Here is a 22,734-nt window from a genome sequence, read left to right as displayed (position 1 = left end):
TTTTGTCCATATTAACTTGGAAGGCTGGGTCTGGGAAAGGGCACTGAAGATTATAAGAGATTACTTTTGTTTGTGAGAAGAGCTTTAAAGATATGATCTTGCAAGAAGAAAGATAGAAGGTGTCATAAAAGCATACAAAAATAAGTTAAAACAATAACTTTAAAATCCAGTTTTTAATATTCATCAAGCTTTATAAAACTGAAATGCATGGCAAAATAGCATATTTTATATCAGTATAAGAGAAGGTTTACTAGTCTCCTATGTGGTAAATCTATGCAATTCATAGCAATGAGAAATCATGTGGAAAGAAATTTTGTAACCATTTTGAAGAGCTCTTGCTCCTTCTCCTCCCAGACACTTCCAGTAGAAGTTAAGAATAAGTAAAGTAGAAAATAAATTGGAAAAAATGCTTAAACAGAGGGTCTTCTTAACTTAAGATACAGTCATCTGTAAAGTGGTCTCAGGTATTGTTTGAAACATCCAAAAATGATCACTATTTGGAATGGAATATTTCATCTGTTGAAGCAGCAGCTTCCTTGGACACTCTGAATGCTTTGCTGCATAATCCAGGATATGTTTGTAGAGCTCACTATTACAGCAGAGAGCAATGTTGAAATAGAATCATGTTGGTAATGATTTAAATTTCATTTCTATTGTGTATGAATATTCAGTCTTTAGAGGGATAAATTAGATCATATGATACATTTAAGACAATTAATATAATTGTTGTCATCTGATAGCATGTAGTAGATATTTATTCTACTTGGCAAAGAAAACAATCATTTAAAAGTATCTCTATCCACTTTGGATTGTCTTTCTGATTTTTAGTGCAATGTGTACAGGTTGATATAATTTGAAGGCCTTCTTTTGCTCCAGTTGTATGACTGTTACAATGTTTGTGGCCCATGGATAGACGTTTTTGACCTCATGGTGATCATGGTCTTGCCAGCTTTTAATTGTTTACTTTATCTTCATTTTTCATTCTCTCCAGGTGTTTCACTGTGTCCATTTTGAGTGCCCAGCACAAAACAGTACCCACAAGGATGAGAGCAGTAAGGAAGTGGCAACAGCAGAGGTGGGAACTGGTGGACAACAGCTTGTTTCTCGCCCTGGTCGAGCTGCAAGCACTAGTTCCCTGCATTCCCCTCCTGGATCCACTTCGCGTTCACATGCTCACCAACAGTAAAGGAGATTGAAGGGAGTTTTTGCAGCCCTGCTGATGTTATTTAAAATTATTCAGAACTTTCTTGTGCTGGCACCTTTTCTTTCATTTTGTCTGTGAACAAAGGGGACCATGTCTGAAACCTGGCAATGCTGAAATGGAAAAGGCTTTTCCCAAGGACATGAAGAGACTGCTTTGCTCTCCTCAATTTGTTCAAATCAGGCTGGTCTCCGAGGGGGGAGAGAATAGGTCTTCAATCTTCATCAAGTACCCTATTAACACCCTACCTCTCTAATCTAACCAAGGCAAGGAGAACAGAAGGAAATAAAAGGCCAGAGCTACAGTAGAAATCTAAAATTACTCGAGCAGAATAGAAGGCATATGAAATAAGTATTTGTTCCCTGAAGGCTTACATTGCAAAGAAATGTTTATGGAACACATCAGTCCAGAATATATGTTATTTTTTAGAAGTTAATCTTTGTTCATATTTCTTTGTAACTAGTAATCTCTTTCCTAAATTGTTTTGACTCTGTATTCCACTTTGTCTGTTATTCTGGGCTGTAGCAAATGCTGTGCTGTAGATTAAAGAAGGATCAAACATGTTTACCTGCTGAGATGCAAATTCCCTCATTCATCAGTGGGGTGACAGAAAAAGCCTTCATGGTATCAACAAACTAATTAGTGGATGCTATATTAATTTTGACCTAAGTTGACTTTTCAAAGTACAAAATTGTCATTTATACACTCAAAAAGGGAATATCCTAGATCTAGCAACCGTCTTGAAGACAAACCTATTTTTCAATCCAGAAGATGACTACTTAAATTTTACCTGTATTTCTAAGAAAACTTGCCACAGATCAGCAGTTGTGTTTGGTTTAGAAAAGTGGAACTGCATCTGGTCACTAGCACACAGTTGTTCAAATACAAAAAGAAGAGTTTGCAGATACTTTTTTCCAAGAAAAAAATGTTTTACAGTCTGGAGCTAAAAATTCTAAGGCTGTGTGTGCATAAACTTTTCTCATAATCTTCATAAAATACGATGCTTTTACACTGTATTGTAAAAGATCTGGCTCTTTCTTTACAATCACAGTATCTATTATCCATCTGTATCTGTATGGATTACCTTGCCTGCTACTTTGCTTATTCTGTTTCCACAGATGATGCAGTCTTTTACTCAAGATCTACGTGACTTTTAGGAAGAACACCATGTTGGTCTTTCAGTATGGGATTAAGTGACTTTATACTAAGACAAACGCTGATGTAATTAGGAAAGTTGATTAGGAGGATTGTTACTCCCCACCAAGTATCTTATTTTGGAAATGTCAGCTATCCAGTTTTATGAATTTGGAATTTCCCGTGGTGACAAATGGGCTTGTCAGAAGAAAACAAAGCCACTGTAGAATAAATACGGTTTTCCTTTGCATAACCATAGTGATAAAATGAGTTATATCAACATAGCAAATAGCATGTTAATTTATCACACTACTTAATTTGAAAGAATTTCCCTGGTGGATACTGGTTGTGCTAAAACCAGGAAGAAATATAACATGTGCTAGCAATGAATCGCAGTAGAGGCTTTGAAGGAGAAAAGCTTCCTTTTTCTTGTTTCAAATAAAATTGAGTAGGCTTTATCAATAATATTATAGCATTTTTCATTGCCAAATAGCAGTTGAGTTCTGATGTTTGCATATAGCACCCTTCGTTCCCACTGCTGTCTTCTGAATTGTGAATTCAATGTCTGTTGGTGAAGATGGATGCCCATTGCATTACATACAGCTTATAACATGTGCCACAGTTGCCTCAGATGGTCTGGAGTTCCGAGGCAAGATGCTGCTCATGCCAGCCAGCACCTCATCTGGATGTTAGCCTACCTTATGGCTTAACAGCGTTTGGAGCATGAAAGTATTGAGACCAGCAAATAGGGGCACAGCTCTCATGTTTAAGTATAGGTCAAAAAAGTCATGACAGGCTTTTTTGTTTAGTTTTGGTTTGGAGGGTGTTTTTTGGTTTGTTTGTTTTTAAAAGGAGTAAAACTAGAAGACTCTTGTATTCTGGTTGCAATCCATGCTGGAACTACCAAGTTGCATGGAGTGTGTCTTGTCTTTGCTAGACAAGTCCTTTTGTGTCAGCGGTGGTATTTCTTTGCAGTTTGATCAAAAGAATTTGCTTTTTTTAAGCTGTGGATAAGCAAAGGGCATAACTTCCTAGCTGTTTGTCTTTAGTAGTCACCATTGTAGAGAATGTTTAAACATGAGAATAAAAACGAGTTTGTGCCAGCTGTTCTGAGTTCAGGCTCTCAGAGAGACAACAGGATTTTGCGTTTGTAATCTTTGTGCGAAATTGATGTTTATGATACAAATAAGTCCTGTAGACTATAACCAACTGCACATCTTTTTGTTCTTGTCCTATGACTCACTGTTAAACAGAAATTGCAATTTATTTCCTGTGATATTAGTTCTCTGCCAAGAATCTGAATGAACAGATCTGAGAGATTCCCAAAGCAAACAGTATCAGGTTCTGCAGGCCTCAGAGCTCCTGGGCTTTTAACACAAGCCCTGCTGCAACTTCACATCTTCTAGTGGGAATCTTTTACCTTTTTATTCAGAGAAATAATGTTAAATTGTTTATAAGTGACCTGAACTCTTCTTGCTCTTCTAACACTACCCACCAACAAATACCCATATTATCTTTATTGCCTAATATATATCTCTGTCTTAAACATGCTGCCAGCAACACAAAGGAAGAATTCACACAGAACTGATTTGCGACTTGGTGTGAATATTTTCATTCTTTCTAATTATTATCTGTATTTATTGACTCCCAATTTCAGATGTAGTTCTTGTATGTCTTCTGCAATATATTTTTAGTCTTTTTTTTTTTTTTCCTTTCAGTGAAAGTAAGTTGTGCTGTTATGACTTAACATCAGGGTATTTATGGTATCAGGGTTACAGGGTGATGAAATGCTGTGTGTATTTAGGACTGTGTTATCAATTGCTCATATTTGCTAAACAGGTAGAGCAGAACTGACTAGGTATTCATTGCTTTCTTGTCAGAAACTATAAAATAGACCTGAGTTTAGATTTCTATATAATAGAACTAACTATATTGTCAGTATTGAGTCATTATTCCTATTTAATACTTTAGTTAAAGTAATTACTGTCTTTAAATTCTCCAAGCCTCTTTTACTCAGTTTTTATTCCTAAGTTGAATTCACATCTGGGCCTGACTTACATGGAGCTCAACAAAGCTTTCTCTAAAGTCTGTTTATTTAATTAACTTATTCCAAGTGCATTTAAAAGATTTTTATTCACATAAATGTTCAGCTCCTTAAAACTGATTTATCCAGGAAAATTAGCTTCTGAAGTGAGCAAAATTGTGCAGCTCTGTTTTCAAGCCATTGCCAGTCAGCTCTAAAACACTTTCAAATGGCATGCTAAATGGAATTACGGTGACAAGAAGTTAATCCAAGTATAATGTAAAAGATCATACAGGGGAGGAATCACCCATTTCATTAGAGAAAGAACTGTTGTTCATTGCAGTTTAGAGCTCAATTTCTCTTTTTATTTTCCCCCTTGAAAGTGTTTTTTCTTGTTTATTATGGCAACTCATGAAAGAGCTCAGTGTTTCTCAGCATTGCTGAAAAATTCAAATGAATTTAACACATCTTCATCTTTACTAATGGTAATATCAAATTAGAGAATTCAGCTTAGTGTCTGACTTGATGAGATTTTCCATTAAAGAAAGAAAAAGTTGTCTATAACTATTCTACTTTAAGTAAATTAAATCTTCCAACCAAATACATTAGAGCATCTGCTCATTATTTAGCACTGTTTTGTACATCTAGAGTCAGCACGAAGATTAGAAAACAAAGTCAATGCCATTTTTTTATTATACGCTGATTGTTATACGTTAGTAGTTCTGTTTATACGCTGATGCCCACTCAGAGACACTCAATAAAGAACTGGAATTTAGATGTGACTTCACAGAAAGTAGGCACGCTGTATGTTGTTTTTTCTCTATGAAAGTATTAATTGGCTTATGTTTTGACAGGTGGTGATATACCATCAATTGAGCAAGTGAATGCATGGCTGGAGTAGTCAGCAAATTGTCAGAGCCAGTTAAGAGTTAATGTGTTTAAGAGTAAAAGTTGGGGCTTGTATGTCATGATATCAGTTTCCAGAGGGACGAAACTATGCTTCAAAAGTAATTATTTGTAGATCCCGGAGCATGCTTAAGGCCTGGTTCCCATCCCCATCTCTCAGTTACTACTGTATTTAGATTAGAATGCTTAGTATTTTCTGAACTTGTTGTTCAGAATTGAATTAAGCTAGCAGCTAATTATTTAGCTTGAGTTTAGAATACGTTCTGAAGTTCCAAAACAATTCTATGCAGGCAAGTTTGAAATGCTACCACTGTGGTATCGCAGGATGCTGATTCTGTTTTATGGTTGCTTAAAATGTGCAAGTGTCTAAACAAGGTATGGGAGGCCAGGTCCAAAGCTTTGACTAGTACTTAAGTGCTGTTAATCTGGCTGTAGTCAGATAAGTAAAATACAGCAAATTAAATGCTCTTCACAAATAAGGGTGCAGTCCGAAGAAAACACCTATATTCCTTCTAGCGACCTTGTATGCTATGACTTGCAGGGTTTACAGAGTGAGCCTTTATATGGCTTTTGTTAATTGCTAAAAAAACCCTGCAGTCTTTTCTTTCACCCTCATAAGCTTTTATTACACAGATTTGGCTGAGGTAATGTCAAAACCCCACCCGTACTCCATGACAGAATCTGGATCTAGGTTGGATTTTGAAAATACTTACTATAAAAATAGTTTTTAGGTCACCCTGCAACTTGTCTTGGGCAAAGAAAGCCCGAATTAACAGCTGTAGTGTAATATGAGAAAACTGCAGGCATGTGCCATTCAGGAATAGATCTAATGCCAGTACAACTACATATCAGTTTTGTAATACTGTATGTGTTTAATTACTGTGGTATATACAAATGGTGGAGGTAAGCAAAGAATTAGCGTTTAAATAATAACACATCCTTGGCATTAGACATTATCACCCATTGACATTCTTCAAATTCTTGAAGTTTAAATTATTTTGGCTAAAAACCTGAATGAATGGTGACAACCTGACAAAGGTCTAACAGTGCCTGTCCAGTGCCTCCTGCTACTTTAGGCCCTCTGCTATTGCAAAGGAGAGCTGCACTATTGGTACAATGTACATAGTTTTCCTCATTAGAACTTTCACTCATCTATTTCATTTTTATCACTTCTTTATGCATGTCCTTGTCACTCAGTGAAAAGAGAGCAACATCCTTTCTCATGATTTTTCAGAATTATCCAGTGTCTCCTGAAAACTGGCAGATATGTGATCACCTCAGTCTACATAAAGTAGTTTGATGAGTTTACAAAACTGACCTATGTGGTGTCTTACGGCAAATGCTGCGTCCAAAAAGCAGCAAGTGACTCCTGAAACACTGAGTAAGCTGGGCTGTATTACTGTAAGGAGGATAATTAGTGTGTCTAAAACTGTGCCACATAATTCAAGTGAATAGTAGCTATTGCAGCTTCTTTCTGTAGCAGAAGCAGGGAGCTTGCACACTTACCAGAAATTCCTTTGTATCAGTTTTAACCTATATCATCTATCTGTTCTCTTTGTCCTCCTCAACTATAATGATAAACTAATTTAGGTTTAATACCTGGAATCCAAGAAATGTGTTTAACAACAGATGTTAAAAAGTTTTTATCTTTACAGAAAAAACTTAGATTGTGCTTTTGAAGCATAGTCAGTCCCCAGCATTGGTTTGTTGGGGTTTTTTTTGGAGTCTTCTGCTGCTGTCTGTTGGGGGTTTTAGTTGTTTTCAGCTGCTAAAAGATTGTTGAATTCATCACAGGAATTTCTCGTGGAGATTGTCACACTGAGAAAGAGCTTTTGAAACAGTCACGCGGGTTCATTGCTAGAGAGCAAGGGCAGGTTGCTTCTGCTCTGTACAGGCCAGGATCCCATTTGGGTGGTTTTCTGAGTTTGTTTATGCATTTTTAATAACAAGGGTATCAGTGTTGTATGATTAGGATCTGTTTCAGGAATTATGTCATTTTGAGAGGCAGATACTTGGAGTGAATGTTTTTATGCAATAATACAAAGTTCATAGGGCTTAGATGATTAAACTAGAAACATTTCACTCTTAGAGCGGGAGCTTCAGTTGCAGGGAGCAGTTTGGGACAAAGACTGGTATGGACTTAATATGTGTGCATCTGTGCAGATACAACTAAGAAAATGTATGTGTTACCCAAGATGAAGTGACTAATTGCAAAGATGTGTTTCTAAATGGACTTGGTTTTTAATTTTGGTTATTTTGTTAAGGATTCTATCACTCATCTGAAAGTGAGCACTGGAAAAAAGAGAGGAAGAGAATGTAGGAAGCAAGATGTTAGTATCTATGGGAAGAGCAACAGGAAGATATGATTCTTATGGTCTGAGTTAGTTCTGTTTGGCTCCAGTCCTCACAGCTCTTGCGTTTTCCTACATGCTGCCCCAGATCTGCTTGTTACTCCTTTTCCTCCCTACCTAGCATCTTATTGCTGATGCTCTGATGTTCCCTGGAATTTTCCTCTAAATTGTGATATATTAAAGATTTTTTTAATTCATTTACTTTTATGTCTTTGTGATATGCTGAGTAAAATATTCTCATCCAAGTTTTTTCACATCAGACTTTAAAGGCAACTACCACTAGGCTGTCAAGTGCTAGTGAGCAAAAAGTGTATGTGGGAAATACTAGTCCTTTTGGAGCCTGTACTTTCCTTAGTCTGTTCACACTGTTTGTGACCCTTAAAAGAAAAATTAATCAGAGGTTTTCTGTTGACTTAAGTAGTAAGTCAGACCTTATACAGGCTTGTCTAAGTATTTCTCGCTCACCATGATGCACCATATTTATGCTAAATTGGTCAGTTGTGCATTACTCAATGTTTTAGTTGTACCTAAGTGTTGTTTTCTAAATAAATTGCATTCTTGAAAGTGAACTTCAAAAGAATTCATAACTTTTTGGCATTCCTGTGTGAAGGTATATCAGCTCCCTGGAGATGCCAACATCACATTGAGCAGATAGACTTACTTTGGGAGGTATAACATTACTTCACAATTTAGTGCCCGTAACTAAGAACCTTGTCCAATAGCTTGTAAAATTTGCTTTCCTTTCTGCTTTGCTCTATTTCCTCATTAGCATTGGCTTTCTTTCTGGAGTGAATGTTAATATTGTTCCTTCAAAGATGAGAAGCTCAACAGGAGCTGATAATGTGCACCTGCAGCCCAGAAAGCCAAACATACCCTGGGCTGCATCAAAAGAAGTGTGACCAGTGAGTCAAGGGCAGTGATTCTTCCCTCTCCTCTGCTCTCATGAGACCTCACCTGGAGTACTACCATCTATTCTGGAGTCCTCAGCACAGGAAGGACATGGATCTGTTAGAGCAAGTCCAGAGGAGGGCCATGAAGATGATCAGAGAGCTGGAGCACCACCTGTATCAGACAGGCTGAGAGAGTTTGGCTTGTTCAGCCTAGAGAAGAGAAGGTTCCCAGAAGACCTTATAGTGGCCCTTCAGTACTTAAAGTGTGTGTGGCGGGGAGGGGGCTCTTTATCAGGGAGTGCAGTGATAGAACAAGTGGTAGTGATTTTAAACTCAAAGAGCATCGGTTTAGATTAGATAGCAAGAATAATTTATTTTTTTTACTGTGAGGATGGTGAGGCACTGGCACAGGTTGCCCCAAGAAGCAGTGTATGCCCCATCCTTGGAGGTGTTCAAAGCCAGGTTGGAGGAGGCTTTGAGCAACATGGTCTAGTGGAAATTGTCCCTGCCCATGGCAGGGGGTTGAAACTAGGTGATCTTCAAGGTAGCTTCTAACCCAAACAATTCTATGACGCTATAAGGAGCCATGCTAAATGGAATTTCAGCTTTTAATGATTTTTTTCACTCATATCTATCAGTGCTCCTCATTCTTGACAGTAGTTTAAAATTATATGTTTACATTCCCATTATCTGTGGCAATTATTCTGTTTTAGAAAGTTATGTGCATTAAATTGCTTGTTTCTCATATCTTCTAAACACAGAATGGTTCTGAACTACCTCAGACCTTCTTAAGAGCAGGTATGAGTTTCAGCTGAAGTTTATACTTCATCATAGTCTTTGGATGTTCTTTTAAGTGCATGTATATGTAGCAAAATCAGCCTGCCAGACCCTGATTGCATGTTCAATAATACAGTCTCTGGAATAAGACATGTAACTGAAATGAATTCACAGCCACACCCATTCAGGTTCATACTGACACCTCTTCCAAGCAAAACTTTTCAGGAGTACAGCTTCTGATAAGGGAAGCTCTTCAACTTTCTGGTCTCGGCTCTTTGAAGGAACGTGATATTGCCTGCACTGGACTACTTTCACCTCTCCTTTACTGTGACAACTGCCATAAAAATTGTGTTGTCAGACCTCCATTCACGGCTGTTAGCAGGAGCTGTGCTATCGCATTGGACTGTGCTCATCATATGAGAATAAACCCCCCATGGTATGTTCTGATGACCTTGGTAATATTTTATACCGCTATGGATACACATTGCCAACCATTTGGGCTAATTAGGTTTCAGGTAAAATGATGGTTGCAGGTTGTGCTGCAGTGAGCCAATCAATAACTTTGGGAATTGTCTGGTTTTGTAAGTTATCCATTGAACAATCCAACAAACCTTGTTAGTGCTGATTTCCTTTTCACGAGCAGACATGCACATCATTAAATGTAATGGCATTTTTTATGCGCATCTACAAAAGAAGCATCAGAATTACATCCTTAGTAACAATCTGTGTATTTGTAATCAATGGTGACAATTGCAATTACTAAACTGTTATAAGCTATTCTGTGCATGCTCTAGTATTCTATTAACAGTTTGTATTAACAGCTGATCAGCAGAGGGTTCAGAAGAGCAAGGAAGACTGGCTCTGGATTTCTTTTGTAACAGCTTCAAAGAGCAGCAAAACTCTCCAGAGTGGATGCAGGACAAGGCAATGCTCAAAGCAAATGATAAAATGAAACTGTTGTGCTTTGTATTTATAGCTTTGGGGATTTTTCTTTAAAGTATTTAACTTCACAGGAAAATACAGAGTATATTTAAAATAGTGAGAATTGGAAATACACCTTCTCAAGAATGAGAAGGGTGTGATTTGAGAAATAAAGTGATCTTTTGTGTTTGACTGCTTGTCTGTAGTTTTGTTAAAATAATGGTTGTGCCTGTCTGGTGCTGCTCACATACTGCATGTGGGAATAGAAGAGTTTTGGCAGAACTGGATTAACATCCCAGCATGGCAAGGAAATGAATATAGTCATAATTGATGTATTAACTCATAATGACTCAGTTTTAATATCAACATAGAAAATCACTGGTGATTTTCTCAGTGACCGTCACGCCAGTGGGCATCTGGGCAGCTACTGGGGATGTCGAGAACAACTGCTGTAGGTTGCTACCAGAATGTGACACTGTACTCTGTGGAAGAAGTGTATGGATGAATGTTTCACTGTACTTCAAAAAACAATGCGGCAAATATTTTGAGAGTTGGGAATCTATTTTCAAATGAACAAAAAAAAGGCTTGATGATTTTTTAGATGCATTTAGAACATATGTTTCCTTTTGGACTACTATGAAAGGTGGGAGCACTGAGTGTTGATTCATGAACATTAGGCCTTCGTTGGAATAGCTTATCAGTCTCACATATGAAAGAGAATTTTTGTAAGCCTTGCCTGGATTTCAGAACTTCATGCCCTAAAGCAGTGACTGTTCTCCACTAACTACAATACATTCCTATATCCTGTAATCTTTTAAGCAGTTGTAGGGGTGTTGTGCTATTCCTTTCATGAACGTGTTTAACCTCTGTTACCTAGAAAGCGGAGAGGTCAAACTTGAAATGTGGAAGTATGACACGAAGGAGCGAGATCAAGCTGAGGTACCACAGCAAACCGTACAATGCCATAAGTAACATTTCTTTTCTGTGTTAATTAGTATATTTGATAGTTATTATTAGATTTTGAGAGTAAAAATAGGTGGTTTTTAGGCCCAGAAGCCGAAATATTCACAAATCTTCACCCCCCTCAGCAACAAACTGACTGCTGTGCAGGTTCCATTCTGGCTTGCAGAAAGGATGAAAGCCAGAATGATTATTATATCATTATTATCGATGTGATTGTGGAAATGCTTACTTCTGTAGCTCTGTTTGTTCAAACACCTCCCTGTGTTTTTTTGAATGTGAGCATTCACAGTATGTGTACATGGGAGATGGTGTTGCTTAGCACTGAAATATCACTATCTGCAGGGTAAAATCAACTTAACAAGAGGAGGTGGTGTTAGAACAGAAAAGGCGTATTTGGTTTCCTATCTTTTTGAACAGTTATTTCTTTATGAGAGAACATTCTGTGTCCTACAACAGCTCGGTTCCCTGGAGCCTCTGGTGAGAGATACAGTATCCCTGCTCTGGCATCCTGTCTCTGATGGTCACCCACAGCAGAGTGAGATTCTGTGAAGAGCCTTATTAAAACCTTTTTGGAAACCTAAATATAATTACGAACAAGATCACTGGTATCCTTCTGCTTATTGACTTCTTCAAGGCATCAAGCGTATTTGTGAGGTAATTATTTCCTCTACAAAAGCCATCCTGAGTTTTCCCGTTATGTGATTACCAAGGAGGAAACAAGATTGTAATTTCTCAGATCTGTTGGGTCATACATGTGCTGAGACTTGCTTCTCTGTCTCCAGTTTTCATTCATAGTCCTTCACTACTGCTTGTGCTGTGATTTTTAGAAGACAGGAGCTGCTGCTCAGGGTCTGCCTGTGCTGTATTCAGGTAATGAGTGTACCCCTCAACCAAAGAAGCACAGCTATGGAATAGCCAGGGGTTTTGGTCATTCTCATGGAGAGCTAACTGCTCTCCAGAGCATCTGCTCCCCTGTCTATGCTTAGCTACTCCCTCTTGCCTCAGTTATTCTCAAATCATGTGACCTACTGCCTGGAGCCCATGTGCAAGACAACAACATAGGTCAAGACTCAGCTGTTCTTATTTAATATAAAGACTTCTTTGCCTGTAGGTCATGTTTCTGCATACCTGATGTACACAAATGGCTTCAAGCAAATAAGCTATGTGCATACACATGCTTAATGAGGGATTCATAATTTGATTCAGAGAACTTGGGAGCTTTTAAAATGTGGACTGTTGTATTCCTAGGTAGTAAGCTTTGTTGCAGATGCCAGAACTGCTGTTTGAAAACCATATAAAAGTGATTCTGGCAACAACTGATTGCCCTTGCCTTGGAGGCTGCACGAGACCAAGTCTGAACTCTGTGCGGGGTGGGAAGGGGGACTGACAAATAGCCTGAGATTGTGGTTTCATTAGGCACAAAACTTATAAAGAGATCATGCACAAACAAATGTACCTGAATATATCAATTAGAGGTATTGTAAGAGTATTAGAAATTTGCTGAGGCTTCCTGGTGCAGTTCTACACGTCCATTCTGTTTAACAAGGCAATTTGCTTTTAATCCATCATTTTAATGTATTAAACTGACACCACTGTAAGGATCTCAAAAGGTCTTGCTTTCTAACAGTCTCATGAAATGAAGATTTAAGATGTGTATTTTTAAGAAATGAAATGCATCTCTTTGTACAGCATTCTCTGACAGGCGTGTTCTTTATGCTGCATGCTCTGTGCTAGACCGCTACATAAATATCCTTGTTGTTTTAATTCAGATGTAACATTATCACGTTCTGTTATCAACTGCTGGGTGAAAAGATATTTTTGCTAAGGTGCTGACATGGTGTAGTTTTATTGCTACTTGCACCATTTAGACTTCAGCATCACATGATGGAAGCGACATTTTCTTTTGTAGAAGTATTTTTAAGCTAATAGTTTCAGTATTAATACGTGAGTAAATGAGTTTTTATTAATATAAATGGAAAATATGTCATGATGCTCTTTTAGCCATGTTCTATCTAAGCTGAATAGCATCAGTAGAAGTTTGCTGCTGGTATGTGAGCTTACGTTATAGCTACAGGTTTATTTTTCTGGTTATTAATGATAATGTAAAACAGAAACAATTATCTTTGGAAATGATTGGAATGAGGAAAGGAATTACCTATGCTTTTGATGCTGTCTTAGTATTGTCTAGGTTAAAACCTACTAGGAGGATAAAAAAGCACTGCCTTTGCAATTGAGGCTGTTAGAAGAAATATGTTTTTCAGCAAAAGCACAGGTGGTAGCACTAGGGGTATGCAAATGTTCCCAGTCAACAGCTTTCCAGTTGATACATACACCTACTTTCCCATTTGTTTAATGGTACTGCTTTCTTGTCCTGCTCCCAGGAGCCTTCCTCCTCTTTGTGCTGTTTTACCTCCAGTGTGGAGAGCTTCCTACCGGTGTCAGTTCTGTTCTCTGACTCTCAAATTGAAGCTACTGAAAGGGGAAAAAAAGCATGTCATTGCTACACAAACATTTTCTTTATCCATGTTCTCATATAGGACTAGTCAAAGGGATTTTTAGATGAAAGGCAATATAGATCACTCCGTCATTCCCAACTGCAGATCTGTAAAAGTATTTGGGCAGAGAAAAATGAATACAGAGCCAGTAAATTAAAAGTCTTAAAAGCTACCTGGGGAAAGTTTTGTCACAATTATGGTTTAGTACTACCCCTGATTAGAGCAGTCAGAAAGCTCCAGTATTGCTTCCATTTTTCTGGAATTTGGAGCAATATTATAAGCATACATACATTATCATAGAATCATAGAATAGTTTGGGTTGGAAGGGAGCTTAAAGATCATCTATTTCCACCCCCCCCTGCCATGGGCAGGGACACCTCCCACTGGATCAGGCTGCCAAAGGCCCCGTCCAACCTGGCCTTGAACACCTCCAGCGATGGGGCAGCCACAGCTTCCCTGGGCAACCTGTGCTGCTGCCCCACCACCCTGCATATTTTATGAGATCTGAATTCCCCAATTAAACTGACCTTTCTGTTTGTTTCAAACTAGACTAAGACCTATGACTTACAGCAAGAAATCTGCCACTTGCCATGTTCAGTTTTGACTGGTGGTGTGGTTTAAACACTTCCACTGTTTCTCACAATTGCATATAATCAGCTAAAGTCATGGGCCAGCATTTGGGAGTTTCAGTACGTGACTGGGGTGATTAAAACATTTGCTCAAAAGAGGATGCTGTTATTCCCTTCATGTCCTTGTTGATGCTGGCAGCCTTAGAAACACAAGCTGCAAGTGTATGAATACCCCAGGGCATTTTCTTTCTTGTTTTCCAAGCATTAACTCTGAACTGCTCCCAGTGGTAGCTGTTTAGGGAAATGACTGTCCCAATAACTTAAATGTAATGATTTCTAAGTTTAACTATTACGCATTTCAGATATCCTCTCAGGGGATAAAGAAAGGAGAAGAAGGATTATGACTCGTCTTCAAAAAATGATCCTGCGGCCAGGCTTACGTATGTGAAAGGGCCTGGCATTTCGCTTTAGCTGTCATAATCTATAGTCAAAGATATGCTTTTATAATGGTTGTAAGGGTTTTGCTCAACCTGTGTGGTGGAGATGAGACAGAAAGGAGCTGATGAAATTGAATATTCAGGGCAACATCAACCAACAGACCTACAAATAAGCTCGGTGTTACATGTAACAGTTTCTAAGATCAGGAGATGACAAAATAGTCTATATCATCTGTTTTCCAAGGCTGCCAAATCCTAGATTACTGAAGTTAGTAGCTATTTGTATTATATGGATTGAATATGATCACTAATGCTTTCCACTCATCGCCAGCCAAATCAACCACACTGTCATGGGCTCTCTCTCCCCACCTTGTTTCTTTTCATTTCCCTTCCCCTTCAGTACCAAATCACTAAAGCACAGCAGATGCTGACAAACAAAAAAAAAAAAACATTTTCTGCATTTTATTTATAATGAAAGTGCTAAAATTTTATCTTTTTATCTCAATTAATCATTTTGACAATATGACAATAGGACATATCACCACCAGACATGATGCTAGACAGATGACAGTACTAATCCTGCTGCAGGTTCTCAAGGGAGATTTTTATTGTAAAAATAGACATTTATTGTACCAAGGCAAACATAATATAGTTAGGAAAACAGCAATTTGCTACTTTGTGCAGTTCAGTATATCTCCAGGTCTTTATCACCATTAAATCAGTTTCTGCTAATCTCAGCTGCCTCAGAATTTTGGCTTTGGTAAGCTGGCAGGTCCTTCATGTCAGCCCCCACTTCTGAAGCTGTTGAGATGCTGACAGATAGGAAGATGTTTGCTTAATGGTTATTTCCTCAGGGTCTCCTTTCAGAGCTGTTGGCAGGGAAATTGGGAAATTACCTTGGAAATTGCTAACTCCCTTTCACTGTATGATAGACTGGCACTTCACAAACTGGTCAAATTTGTTTTGTAAATGTATGAACTGCCTCCAGAAATAGAGGAAACTTCCTAGCATGTATGTTGTCACTCATCTGTTGCTCTGTCCAGTTGGTTATATGACTGTTGGCAGGGGCTGATGTCCGATTCTTCAGTTGAAGGGAAGTGTTCTCTAAAATATGCACGACCTGTTAAGCGGTCCTGGACAGAAGAAGATAAAAAGTGAGGAAGCAATTCTAAGATATTGGAGCACGGGGGAAGAAAAAAACCAACAGTTTAATTTTTGTTTAAAGTGCATTTCCAGAATCCATGGTGATTAGGATGTTATAAGATTCAGACAAACAGTAATTCTAATTATCACTTTATGTGGTGGCTCAATATCTTTCAATATGAGGTCTGATTACTTTTTTTTCTTCATGATGCAAAGACCAGGCTGCAGCCTAGGGGAACCGAGGTGATCGTACCCCAGAGGCTACAATCAGGTGTTAGAAGCATCAGCTGGCAATATATTATGCTGCTCCTTTTGCTCCATGGATTACTTGCTGTGCCCACATGTTGAGCTGCTTTTAACTCATGTGCAGACTTTGATCTTTCATATTATTTTTTCCCAGCATTAGCATTTATTCTGTGACCTGTGGAAGAAACACACAGCTCAAGCTGAGAATGTCTAAGCCTTGCTGATGCCTGCCGTATGTTGACTTATCCTGAGATGTATTTTTCTTGATTTCTCTGATATATTCAACATCACAATCCCCATATGGTTACCGCTTCTTTGTGTATTCTGGTGGGAGTTTATCTTTTGCTTTTTAGAGGTTTGCCACAGAGACTATCCTTAGTGGAATATTGTTGTTTGCCTGTTTCAACTAATTATCCTCCCTAGTTAGAGATGCATCAGGGGCTCTGTGTTAAATTGGGGAAGGCTTTTAAAGTTGACGATCTGAATACTGAAAGCTGTAGAAACACCAAAGAGTGAACAGAAGGCATCATATATTGAACAGCAGCGTTCAAAGATGGGAGCTATCACAAGCAGGCAACTTTGACTTCCTACTGCCTGCATCTGTGCACTGATTTCCACAGCAAAATCTGGGGAATCACAGTAAAGAAACCTCCCTTCCTCAAAAGTGACCAGAAATATTTTCTTCCATTACAGCAAATTTGCTCAGGGGTCTTCACTGAGCTATTGCAGTAATGTAGTTCCAGCCCTGCAAAATGAAAATATGAGTTTCTTAATCATAGAATGGTTTGGGTTGGAAGGGAGCTTAAAGATCATCCAGTTCCACCCCCCCTGCCATGGGCAGGGACACCTCCCACCAGACCAGGCTGCCCAATGCTGCATCCAACCTGGCCTTGGACACCTCCAGGGATGGGGTAGCCACAGCTTCCCTGGGCAACCTGTGCCGGTGCTTCACCACCCTCATTGGGAAGAATTTCTTCATAATGTCAAATCTAAATCTTCCCCTTTCCAATTTAAAGCCATTCCCCCTTGTATGGTCACTACATGCCCTCGTAAAAATACCCTCTCCATCTTTCCTTTCAGGTACTGGAAGGACTGTCAGGTCAAATCTGAGTGCTCAGAAGATTTTTAATAAAAGACTAGAAAAAAAACCCCACCTATTTAAAGCATATTGTTTGTAATAAATAATTTTTCCTGCTTCTCTACTTATCTTCTCCTGAAGACCATGCCTTTTCACAGTGTTACACTGAGGGAATGTCCATGGAAGTGATGTAGTGATTCCAGTAGGAGAGAACAAGTGCAGTGGTCTGCTTAAGGCTCATCTTGCAGACAGCAACTGTCAGTGAAGCCAGCAAGACACGCTGATGACAAACCCTGAAAAGGGTCCAAACAAATGCAAACTGGGTGGCACTTTTTTGTACACTGTTCCTACGCTATAGTTTCCAGTGCTGAAGAACCAACTCAGATAACACTTGGGGAAAAAAAAAAACAAACAAACCCAGTATATGCTGCTTTTTCCAGTTCCTAGTAGAAATCTCATAGCACAGCATAGCATGGTTTATTGCATTAAATGTTTATCATTCAGACATCTATTTTTCTATTCAAAATACTTATGCAGACACAGTTTTTTTCTATTCTTGGCCATACTCATGAAGGAGTTTTATATAGTATCTTATGGCAATGGCATCAGATGCAGGAAAGCAACATTATAAAAGACATCACTATGATTTTGAGAGGCACAGTGTATGTGTATCATCAACATAAGATGAATTAATGGTAACAGACAATATTAAACTGTGTGAGAAATTTATTACCTCAACTGCATTTGGATTATCTTCCATGTAATTTCAAATCAGAAAATACTTAAACAACTGTCATGTTCTGCCCCCCTCAATCCACAAATCTGCTCTTCCTTTCTCCCTCCTCCTGTTAGTCAAAAACAGGCAGATGTGGGGTACCCAGAGGCTGTAAATGGGGGAAAAGGTACAGTCTAAGGTCGGTGGTATTTGCAGCATTAATAAGTTATTGCCTATACGCTACTAGTACTTCACACCTCTAAAGCATCAGATATACAGTAGCATTAAGATAACAAAAATAGCAATAGTAGAGCAATAAAAGTAAAAAAAAAAAGCGCCTCTCAGAGTTTTTTCTGAGAACCATCAACCGGTTATAGATATTGATTATATAAATAATACTGTATAAGCCTAACACTTCACCCACTTTTCTAGACAAATAAGGCTATGGATGTATAAATATATGCACTTGTATATATGAAAAAATGCAGATGGGGACACACGTATGTGAAAACTTTCTTTGATCAGGCTTCTCAACTCACTCAGCTGACTGGCAAATACATATCAAAGTTCTAACAAAGTAGCTAAACCAAGCAAAGACCATGTATTATATTTACTCACGGTTTCTACTCTTCCAATTCTGCCTCGCACAAATCACAGTATTTCACAATGTTCTCGCACAGTGTGAACTGCTGTAAATCCTGGAGTTCTGTATTAAAGTTACACGGTAAGCGCCAGCGTATTGCACACTAAATCACAGAGTTTTACCAAAGAAGTTGCAATATCAGCTGCTTTCTTGCATTGTTTGTATTTATGGGGAGCGTTCATCAGTGATAGATAAGGTCAGTTTGTGCTGCTGTTGTCGCTGCCCAGAGACTGAGAGTGCAGTGATTTCTCAGAAATTCTTTCGCTTCTTGCTGTCTCTTGTCACCCAGAAAATGAACTCTGGTAAAAGCAATCAACAGAGTGGCACTGCCAGTGCGGTTCTAGGCACATTTGAGAAAGTCTTATGATCTCAGAACTCCACGATTGTCTGGTTACTACTGTATTACTCTTAATGAAAACTGTTGTGGAATTTTGTGCCTGGGCACTCAGGAATGAAATGAGCACTCATAGAGGAATAAGCACTGCTGGTGCCTAGCTAGATGGGATTGGCATGGCAAGTTAAAAGCGTAACATTAAACTCCATGGCTGAATCAATGTTACTTTCTAAAACGCAGAATTACAGAAAATGCTTGGAATAGAACCCCATATAAAATCAAAAGGAAATATCAGTGTCCCAGCATTGGCAAAATTAGGTGCCTGAGAAAGTCAGAAACAGTGAAAAGATGCATGCCATGAAGGCAACCACTTTCCCAAAGAGTTATTTCCACAGGGATCTTTAAATAGTCAAGAAACACTACCAAAAGCCTCCTGAGCTAATGACCTCAGTTCAGAAGTCATGACTATGGTAAAAACACTCTTCTCCACTAGCTGGTGGAAAGATTTATCTTTACTTATATGGGTGACAGCCTAGTGCAGATCCATGCAAATAAAGTATTGTAAAAACATTATGTTTACAGTCTTTTCTTACACGCTGCCCGCCTGCAATATTTAATTCCAAGTCTAACCCAGAATCCTTTGTATAAGAAGGTGAAAACTGGTAGAGAAGTGCATAACAAAGGCCTGCGAAATTCAGAAACATTGCCATATAGGTTATTTTCTCTGTTTATGTTTTTCTAAGTCACCTCAATGTATTCTGAACCCCTCTACCATGCAAAATACATTATGAAATTCCTGTCACAAGGAACCTGAAGTATAATTTTAAACACAAAATAATAGGTAAGGTAGCAAAACAATAGACAGGTCTGTGGTGAAGCACTTCAGACCATGCAAGTAAATGAAAAACAAGTTGAGTTTTACATACCAGAAACTGGTTTATGGATTTAAAGGAACTTGCCCAAATGTCTATTATGTGAAAATGGAAACCACAGAACAGTGGTCTCTCTCAGTAGAAAACATAGTATCCTTTTATCACATTAGTTTTAAATCTAGAGAAAGCAGCCAATATATTCCATCCTGGCATGGCCTTTACTAAAGATTTGCTGCAACTGTTGAACAACACATAAAACATAACTTAGGGTGCTAGGGTTTTTTTTCATTCATACCGAGAGGCAAAAGAGATTGTAACAGCTGTGTTTCATAGTTCACTATTGTATTTCTCTGTTTCAATTCCTGTTTTGTCTGAATTTCTCTTCAGCAGGATTTCGGTTACTGGACAAGACCTATGGCTTCACTAAGGAAAAAAAAAATCAAAACATTTGCAGAAGTCTGTGTATTTATATTGACATTCAGCCTGGTGTGCTCTCACTGAACAGCACAACTAACTTAGTATGGGACATCAGATTTGCAAATTATGTAGGTAGGAAGGAACATCTTCGTTAAGAGAAAAGAAAATGCTGAGAAAGGGAGGAGAAACCAACAAGTGAAATGGTGCATCTTACGTAGATAAACTCTAAGCTTTGAATATTTTTGTCTTCTGGTCCTTGGTACTGCTCTTTTGGGCAAGCGTTTTACGGTGTGCATTTGGTGCAAAGCGTCCCTTTGGCACTACTATGTGTCAGGAAAGTGGCTTTCCCACAATATAACTACAGGGATCAATATGGTGTCTCAACTCGGTGACAAATTGTTTTTCCTTGAATGGAGTTGCTAAAACATACCTAATAAACTTAGCTGAAAGGCTGTCAGAGCTGACAATCCCTAAATTCAGAAGAGCCTTGGACTCGGTAAGAATCTTTTTGTTTGACAAGTGCAGTACTTCATGATTAAAGGAAATGAAGAGGCTCAGCACATGAAGCGGAGTGGGAGGAAACTGATAGCATGATTAACAGCTGGTAAAAAAATGAATTTTAAATAATTGCTCTGTTCTCCATGTTCATGGCCTCTTTTTATTCGTGATAGACATCTTTTGATTACAGAGAGAAGAGGCTAACTAACCCACCAGCTAGCCTGAGATCTGTAGGAATTAATTTTGTGGACTCCAGTCAAGAGGAAGCACTTTCTAATATAGCAGTGAAACTGCAAACAAGTACCTCTCACTACAATATCAGGTCAGCAAATTACAAGCCATAGCTGTAGGACAGCTTAAGTTTTCTGTAGTAGAAGAGCCCAAAAGTGGTAAAACTTATCCCTCATCTGACAGATTCAAGAGTGAAACATAATAAACTTGCAATTCTGACTACCAGACTGGTCAGGTAGATCTTGTATGACTGTAATTTGACTGCAGATGGAAAGTTACAGGCTTACATGTTATTGATGTAAATTTTATTTGCCAAAACATAGTTTTAATTTTAAACATCCGCTCCTGAAATGCTCCTTTGGTGAATCTGTGTACACGCCTCTGCATTCAGATGGATTTCTCAGCCTGTCAGATGCTACTGGCAGGGCAGTGATTTGGCTAGGGAGATTGCTCATTCTCCTATAATTATTCATCAGCTAATAATGACCTCGGAACTTCCTATAAGCCTCAGCAAACGAAGAAACTAACTTCACCTCTCAAGTGGGACCTCTGACTAAACATGACTGTATCCTTCTCATGCCTTGCATAGGAAGTTAGGACAATACTGGAGAATGACATGCAGAATGAGGAGGCAGGGCAGAGGATAGTCAAATTGAAGCATAACACACAAATTCTCATGCTATATTCAAATATTATGGCTGATACCAAGGTTTACTTTTCTGCTCTAGAGGTGGAAGGCAGGAGTTTCTACTCCACACGAGAGGAGCTGGAAGGTAAGAGGAAATGAAAGGTTAGGGGGGGAAGTGAGGAAGAATAGGAGAAAAAAAAAGGAGATGCAGAGAACTAGAATAAATAAAAGGTGCAGTACAGATCCTTAAGAAAGAGATGGAAGAGGCTTTAAAAAAAGAAACCAGACACTAGAAATTGCCTGAAGAAAACTGAGTTATTTTCTGATGCTTTCAAAAAGTGGAACCTCATTAAGCAAAGTTGCTCAAAATCTCTGGTTTTGCTTCTCCGCAAAACAAATCTCAGCCAAAACAAAGAGAAAACAGAAGCTTCAGCAAAAGGCATATACAGAAAGACAAAAGTAAATTTAAAAAAACCCAACTTTGTTTTGGAGAAATGGAAGTGAAATGAAATGTGCATAGAAATATGCTTTCTATTAAATCAATTTGAGGAAAATCACAGACACAAATTGGGCAACAAGGACAATGAAGGACTTAGGAATAGAGGTAGAAGTGAAGAAATAGTAGCCATTAACAACCATTTCAAAAAACTATTTACTGTTATTTCCCTCCAAAGTTTTGTTTTTCCTGAACACGAAAGGCCCAAAACCTGTCAATCAAATGTGTTACAAACTACAGTTAATTAATGTAGCATGCTTGCTAGAGAAACCAGTCCACTTTTCTCTCTGTCAGGTGGCCTCTCCAGTCTTGGCACTCTGCCTGGTCATTCCCCAGCTTCTTGGAAATGTAAGGCAGGTTGAATCTGTCTGTCTTATCTGTGTGTAAATAAGTAGAGCACCAGAGGCAACAAACAAGCCAAAAATCAAACTGTATTTGATAAAGTCATATCTGGACAGTTTTTAATCTTCTGAATCTCTTGCAAAATGCATTCTGCTGAAGATGGAAATGTGCATGCTGAGCTGCTGCCACTGCGCTGTTTGGCAGATTTTCAGATCTCGGCTGCCATGGTTGTTCTTCTTCCCATATACAGAAATACTACTGCATAAGAGATGTGTGAGAGTTTCTATAGTAAAATCCCCATTATCAAAGGCAATTGGGCAACTTGTGAGATACAAAACCTATACAAGTACTGCTGGGTGCACCTGAGAATGCACTATAATATACTCAATGTCTGTGTCCAGTGCAGGTCAGAGTTCAGTTTAGC

General features: G+C 38.5%; 1 protein-coding gene across 3 annotated transcripts in view; it reads left to right on the top strand.

Annotated features, from left to right (window-relative positions):
- The window catches only part of BTBD9 (BTB domain containing 9), a 124,452-nt gene extending 111,403 nt beyond the window's left edge, over positions 1 to 13,049 (top strand). For all 3 annotated transcript variants that reach the window (XM_054061558.1, XM_054061557.1, XM_054061559.1), the window contains one exon: positions 992 to 13,049. In XM_054061558.1, the coding sequence (XP_053917533.1) occupies positions 992 to 1,186 (195 nt within the window). In that variant the 3' untranslated portion in view covers positions 1,187 to 13,049. The remainder of the gene's footprint in view (positions 1 to 991) is intronic.
- Positions 13,050 to 22,734: the final 9,685 nt, after the last annotated feature.

The sequence above is a fragment of the Cuculus canorus genome, chromosome 3 (assembly GCF_017976375.1).
Source record: "Cuculus canorus isolate bCucCan1 chromosome 3, bCucCan1.pri, whole genome shotgun sequence".
Classification (NCBI taxonomy): Eukaryota; Metazoa; Chordata; class Aves; order Cuculiformes; family Cuculidae; genus Cuculus; species Cuculus canorus.
The sequence above is the reverse complement of the archived record's forward strand: the minus strand, read 5'-3'. Positions and strand labels throughout refer to the sequence as shown.